The sequence below is a fragment of the Sinohyriopsis cumingii genome, chromosome 17 (assembly GCF_028554795.1).
Source record: "Sinohyriopsis cumingii isolate HCF-2022 chromosome 17, ASM2855479v2, whole genome shotgun sequence".
Lineage (NCBI taxonomy): Eukaryota > Metazoa > Mollusca > Bivalvia > Unionida > Unionidae > Sinohyriopsis > Sinohyriopsis cumingii.
In genome coordinates, this window is record NC_142977.1 from 56,762,640 (window position 1) to 56,770,181 (window position 7,542).

Consider the following 7,542-nt stretch of genomic DNA (forward strand, 5'->3'; position numbering starts at 1 on the left):
TTACTTGTGTTTTTCACCTCACCAAATATCGATTTGTTCTTGAATAAAATATGAAACAGCTGCTGAGCAGATGATACGTTATGTATTATGCGACAGCCTCAGCAACCATCAGTTGCAACATGTTTTGCCTATATTGCTAAGATACGTTGTGATAGATTTCATTAGTTACTCAGCTCACAGCGAGAGAGGATGTGTGCCATGCCGTACCGAAATAGAAACATTAATGTTATCCAATAAAACTCAGTCGAATTATGTTGAGAGGATTTTTTTAAATATAAAGCTTTCGTCTTTCTGTCTGGGAGAAAATATGTGGCTTTGCAAATGTATTGCTGTATACCTACCGCTCATTTATAAATCAAGGTGAACTGACGATAGATGGAATGTATACATTATGCCTGCCACGTGACTGAACCGGTATCATTCATTGGACAATTGAACGTCAGAGGCCGTAAAGTGTTCTGTCATACCTCAGGCAATATGAAGCCCGTCTTGTTATACGGTGACAAACTGTGTAAGGAAGAAAATAACTATCGGATATATACTTGGGATTTTCTGGACGGATCAGTGTGGAACTTATCTGGATTGTAGGAGAAATGCTCTTGGGATTACTAGCTTCATGATCAATATGGAGTTAAATAATCTGGAATTGAATTTTACCTAGGCGTATTGTGATTTAAGAATGTAAACAGTGTAACCTGTGACGGTAACATCAAACGATATTAAAAATGGATAATATAGCAAGGGGTGTCGGTGGATCAAGCGGGATCGGTGGCGACGGGGCTTTTGAGAGGTTCCTAACGGCTGCGATAGCTACAATTATAACTATTATGTTTTCATGGAGGCTGTTGGAGGAGGGAAATGAAGCGGAGGGTGGCCAGCCTATGTTGGTGCCCCCACAACAGGTCCATCGTAAACATAAATCAAATTCCGATCAAGGTGGTAGTGTAGTAGGGGATCAAGAAACACATCTGGGTGACGAGACCCCTTCCATTAATAACAGTGAAGTGAATGATTCAGACAGAACACTCGATGATTTTGAGAATGAATTTGTTCCATGCTCTCAAGCTACAGCATTAATGTCGTCCCACAGCGACCTTGACTGCTTCGATCAACAAGCAAACGATACCGTACTTCCCACATGGGACGAGTATCGGTGGGAAGACGATATTAATGACGAAGGTGTTCATTCACGGAGGACAGTGAATGATTTTGTAACCAGTTCAGAAAGTGAGAAATTAGAAATTTCTAATGCAGACGATGATGAGAGTGAAGATGTAAAACTGCTTTCAGTCTCAGAGAAAGGCATAGAGAAATTTGATTTGAAAGATAACGTTGAGGACAGTGGATGTGTGGATTTGTATCCAGATGAGAGTGACGACAGTGATGACAGTTCGAGTGAAGATGAGCATATCTATGAACTTCAAGTTTCAGATTCGGATTCGGATTACGATGACACTGGCTATTTTGGAGGGTCTGTTCTGGAACCGATAATAGAGGAAGATTCTGATGATTTTGAATATGAAATTGACTCGGATGAAGATAACAACAATAAAATGGATGATTCATTGGTTGAAAGTGGCGATGAAGGAAATCAACCCGTGTTTGATGTTTGCCACAGTACAGAAGAAAAGACAAGTCATGCATTACATGCCAGTGAACCAGAACAAATTTACGAGGATGACTCCCTTGGAAAGGGACCTGACGTGTACTCTAAAGCAGACGACGCATCACATTCACTGGACAATGAAACTGTCATATCAAATTTCAACCAATTCTGTGAGGAAAAAGACAAGGAATTAAAGTCACAGCAGGAATGTGACGTTTTTTGTGATACAAGACTGACCCAGAATGTAGAAAACACAAAAGAAATTAGTATGTCTGTTTCCAATATGACCCCTCTTCCTGCAACTTTAATCCATTCAGAGGGTTGTATGCCCCCTTCTCCAATACGGACATGTGCATTGGATAATTTTGACGATATTTATTCAGATTCCGAGTCGTGTAGTAGTGAGTCCGTTTTAACAGTGATAAGTGTCCGTTCATGTGATAGTGACACAAGAGCGCATGATTTCGACGAAGAGGAGGATGACGACAGTTTGTTAGAAACGCCAATGATAGACAGAGTGCTAGTACAAGCATCAGAAAGCGAGGGAAATACATCACTTCTAAATTTACAAAGAGCAGAGAACTTTCAGGAGAAGAAAAAAACTTTAATAACCGATATATGTTTAGACAGTTGTACATTGAGTGGACAGTACTCTCCTGATTCAGAAATTGAAACAGTGAAAGAAAAAGAAGATAGCCCTGATGGTGAAACGGAGCATGCTTTTCCTAAATATAAGACTTCAGATGAAGCGTGGGATAATGATTTTTTCAAAAAAGAGCGCACACACAATTTCATGAGGTACAATAGTCCTGTGTTTAACGATTCCTCATCAGACAGTTCAGACATTCAACCAAGGGAATACGACCCCGATGAAGATGATTTTGCTAGCTTTCAACATTCAGATTCCGACGATGATTCTTTTTACCTTTTTGTTGGAAATGAAGGAAATCTACGAAAACTGGACACTATTCCAAATCTTAAGTATATCGGCCGATCACCGGGATATAGAGATGCTTGGACGTCTTCTACCATTGAAGAAACAGCTAGGGGGTTTTCCTTCTCTCGGATGGAAGATGTTAGCACAAATACCAGCTTTCGGTCGTATGTGGTTGATAGAGATTCATCGAGGGAGGGGTCAGAATCTAGTCAAAGATCGGATGATGAATATGAAATGCAGTGTGAGAAGGCGTTAGATGATCCTGTAGAATGTGGAGACGTGCAAGTTCAGGCTCAAAACATACGTAATAACCAGAAGACTACGACCACGGCTTACGATGATGCTGTAGCTTCAGGTTCCTCATGCGATAGCGTGACTCGGGTAGATGGAAAAATCGATTTCGACAGATACATAATAAAACCGGCCTGTAGTGAGGATGAATTGGAGCCAGATGAACAAAAACTTCAAAATGTATTGGAAACTGTTGATGATATGATTGTTGATGAGGATGATTCATTGAGCTATTTGAAGGATTGGAACACTAATTTCAGAGACGTCAATGGTGTGTCGTGTAGTTCTGGTGATTCAACAGATCTGGTAGTCCTCAAAAACCTCGAATACTCTCCAAACGGCAGACACGAAGGCGCTGAAACAAGACATGTAGCGAACAATTTTAACTTACAAGCAGTGGAAATAAAAGATAAGCCAGACGATGAAAACTCTTTGCACCATATTGATATTAATGAAAATACCTTGCGTAATAAGGAAAACTGTGTCCACATCTCACCTATTTTTAAGCCATACCCTCAAGATGAAAGCGACATTTATGAACCGACCGATACCGAAATCGTGATTCAGGATCGTGATAATAAAGAAGTGGAGCAACAATTGAATGAACTAGACACAGATGATCTTTATATTCCTGCAGATTCTGATAAAGAGGTTGAAGCTGACCATTCGTTAACAGAGTCGGTATCTGATGAAATGGACTCTAGACATATCAACACAAGTGATGGAGAAGAAGCTCCTGTTGATACTCTGAAATTGGACAAGTCCTTGCTCTCGAAACAGTTAGAAACATCATGCATTCAATGCTGTGAATTAGTCAGTCAAGATACGCATGAATTGAATGGATTTAGTCAGGGGCTTTGTATTGCAGGTATCCATGATCCTTGTCACGCACGGGATAGCCTACAGGCAGTTCAGACTGTAACAGATATGGAAATCAATGGAATATACACGAGTAACAAATGTTCAACAACAGTTGCCATTCAGTCATTGTTCGTGGGTGAAAACAAAAATAAGTTACCACCTGTGGGCGACAATGTAGCAAATGACTTAAATAGACAGCCCTCTGACCGGATACAAAGTTTGAACACCAGAGAGCAAAATAATTTGCTTCCAAATGAAGGTTTAGATAATACGGATGTTGGACTGGAGCCAAAAAGTGTAAAGAAACCAGTGGATTCCTCAATAATTGCTACGTCTTCTGACAGTCAATCGTTAGATAGACTTGACAATTCTACAGTGTTGTCAGAACAATGTTCAGGAGAGTTAAAAGGCTTAGAGGGTGGTTACAGAAATTTAGTTGATTTATCAAACCGAAATGAACAAAACTCTGAACTAGAAAATATAGAACAGAGTATTCGCAATTTGCAGCTGTCATTTGATAGTAACAAGGGAACAGTTCCGACCTATTTTACTCCTCCAGGCGGAAGGGTCATTCGTACTTCTTCAAAACGACCTTCGGAGTTAAGGGGCGTACAAAGACGAATTCAACGGTATCATCGCCCGAAGGAATACACGTCTGTTCTACTTCAGCCTGTGACTCCGGAAAAGTCGCACTACACGTTTGTCGCAGCCGAAATAGCAACGCCACCATCAAGGCTCAAAATAAATGCTCAGAGAAACAAGTTTCTTAGCGCTGAGAACCTGACTTTGGATCATAGTTTTGACGAACTTTTTGATTTTCACAAAACCTCGTTGCTCGATACACCAACTTCGAGGAGGTACCTGAAAAAGCACGAGCGAGATAGAGTGTCTACGGAGAGCTTGCCTACAGATATAGCTAGTGTTGCTCAAAATTTCGACACAATGGAAACTGCACGGGGAGGAAGATACAATACTGTTGATATATCTCGTTTAAGCCAACCGTCTCCCAGACAGCATGATCATTCTTTCGAAAAGCCGGAGATTCACAACATTCACGCCGACTGTATATTTTCACCTCGGAAAAAGGAGGAAATTCAACACACGACAAAGTCCTTAGAGGACATGTTCGAAGAGTTACTTCGGTACGACTCGGTATCCTCTCTCGCAACTAGTGGGTTAAAATCAAAATCTTTTGTCTCCCATGAGCAGTTCTTTGATGATACAGACATAAATTTTCTTTCGTTTCAGTATCCGCTTCAAAGGGCTGCAAGCATGAGCGAACTTGGGAGCAAGCAGCGCTTCTTCAGGAGGAAGAGATTTGTAGATAAAAATGTGACTAAATCAAAAAGTTTACAAACATTGGAGACGAACCTCGACGAGGTTTTCGCAAAAGAAGATGAGATACAAGGAGAACTGAAGAAGGCACCCTCTGAACATGAACTACGTATATCCAAATCACTTCAAAAACTCCATGTTCCTGATTGGTACAAGAAATCCAGCTTTTCCCGAAGTGGTAGTACTCAGAGTTTATTTACTTACGCGTGTCGCGGTTCAAACTCAACTTTGAATTCCCTCTCTAACACACCAAGCGTGACTCCATCTCCTTGTCCAACGCCTGGTTCCAATACCGTGATCATTAAAACACGCGTGATCCCGTCTACTTCGACAAAACTCATCCGCGCTCCCATGTTGCCAACCACACCTGAAAAGTCCCCTATATCACCGGTCTCGCCGAATGCTCATTTGCCAAGCGACAGATTCAGGCAAAAGGAAAAAACTAAAGAATTAAAACCGATTGCCATAGTGCCTTTTGCAAAGATACGCGAAATGTTCGAACTCAAATCCAGAACTGAACCTAAACATGCAGAACCAGTTCAGTCTCTTTCTCCAACGGACAAGACTCCGCATAAAACCTTGGAATGGAGTCGACCAGTAGTTCACAAACCTTTTAAATCAAATGAAGAGGGTGCCACCACACCAACGTCGCATGAAGTTTCGGACGTTTTAGCAACTCATATAACCGTTTCTACGCTAAATAGTGTCCCCAATGTTGTAGAAAAAAAGGATAATTCATCTTCAAATGTAGCAAGAAAGGACGAGACGTTTTCAAGAAAGGATGAAACAGGTATAGACAACGCACCGCCATCAATGCCTTCGAAATCTGTGGGGTTAGCCAAGCAGCAGAGAGTTCATTTTTCGGACGAAAAGCCTCCAGTTAGTAATTCCCAAGAGCAAAACTCGACTACAGCCAGGTATAGTAGTGCTACAAGTAACAAACCGCAGAGTCAGAAAACGTCACTTAGATTCCCTTTCAAATTTCCTGCAAGCCGTTTGACAAGTGCTGTATCACAGAGTAAAAAAGGTAAGGTAAATGCCACCAGTATATCGAGTGGCTTTAATGGCATGCATGCTTTAGACAATAATAATAAGACTGACGCTGAACTTCTGTTTGAATTCTTGCAGAAACGACGGTATAGTCGCATCCTGGCTAATGGGTTCGCAGAGCAGCTTGACGACCTACAGGTATCAACCAGCGACCCCGTCCTCTCTTTTGGTAAACATTCCATTGCAGGTAACTATGCAAACGAGTTAGACGGTATCTATGGAAACGATCTGTATGGTATCTATGGAAGCCAGCTTGACTGCTCAGAAAATATGAAGGTAATGTTAAGTTCATTTAGTAACAATTTGACAAATGGAGTCTACCAGGGTCGAAACCTAGAAATCACATCTCTAGATGGTGTTTTGGATAGGCTACTTGCGTTAAAAGAGCAGAGAGCTGCATTGAAAAGAATGCAGAAAAACATTTCAGAAGACACCCCAAGTAGTCCAGGAAGTCCCCCTTTCCAGTATTATCAATCGTCCGACAGTGTTAGCAGTGATAATGTCTTTATGGATAGTAACGAAAATGTTGATTTTTATAACAGTGCCGAGGGCGATTATGTTCTTGTAAAGTGTGAAAATCAGAATTGCAAAAAGGAAACTAATCTGAAAGAAGCGAAACATTTTTACAAAACTTGCCACAGTTGCTTTACTTATTATTGTTCAAGGAATTGCCGCAAAGAACATTGGTCTGACCATAAGGAGGTTTGCATTTACAGCAGAATCAATAGCAGGTGTAAGCATGTAATAAGATTCATCAACCGCAACCCCGATCTGCAATACCACTGTTCCAAGCTTGCCAGACGTTGCTACCTTTCACAGGGTAGAGGTTGTGTTGTGTTCGCTTTCCCCGATGTTGAGGCAGCGGAGAATTTTATCATATATGGACTTAAGGGCCTTCTGGTTCCCCCCGTTTACGTTAGTTCCAAGAAAATCCAAGAGGCTGTGATTTTTGGGGACCATACGAGTTCTTTGCTGCAAACCTGTCAGCAGTATAATCCAGATTTGAAGTATGCAGTCCATGTTGCCATAGTTGTGCCGCCTGATGTTCCCTCCAAACCCGTCACGAGACGTAAGGACACGATTATCCAGAAATGCGCCAAGTTGAAACTTAGCCCCGCCCACCTGCATCAAAAGTCTGAGGAAGAAACTGATGAACCCAGCACACTGATTCTGACAGCAGTTCCCGGGAACAAGGACGCTGCCAACCATGATAGGAAAGCACGGGAACTCTGTTTTATTAACATTCAGCGGAAATTACGTCAGCGGGGTGTGAGTCTGCGCCATCAGTTTCCACATGTGTACAATAAACTCATTGACTATGTCTCAGAAGCCAAGCACTTCTCTCCAATGATTATATATCCCACAGACACTTTAACGCAGAAAACGTTCATGTGTGTGATAATGCCTGAATCGGAACCGGAAATTGAGTGGATTACACCACCGGATATGTTTAATGAACTCG

At 41.5% G+C, this 7,542-nt stretch overlaps 1 protein-coding gene across 1 annotated transcript; it reads left to right on the top strand.

Moving 5' to 3' along the window:
* Positions 1-239: 239 nt before the first annotated feature.
* LOC149778816 (uncharacterized) lies at positions 240-6,345 on the top strand. Its single transcript, XM_089939576.1, has 2 exons — positions 240-6,057; positions 6,159-6,345. Exons 1-2 carry the CDS (start codon positions 726-728, stop codon positions 6,170-6,172), a joined length of 5,346 nt encoding a protein of 1,781 aa, XP_089795702.1. The 5' UTR covers positions 240-725; the 3' UTR covers positions 6,173-6,345.
* The last annotated feature ends 1,197 nt before the right edge of the window (positions 6,346-7,542 follow it).

Bases quoted from the DNA above. Each gene is read 5' to 3' on its own strand.
- LOC149778816 (XM_089939576.1), top strand. From the start codon at position 726: ATGGATAATATAGCAAGGGGTGTCGGTGGATCAAGCGGGATCGGTGGC.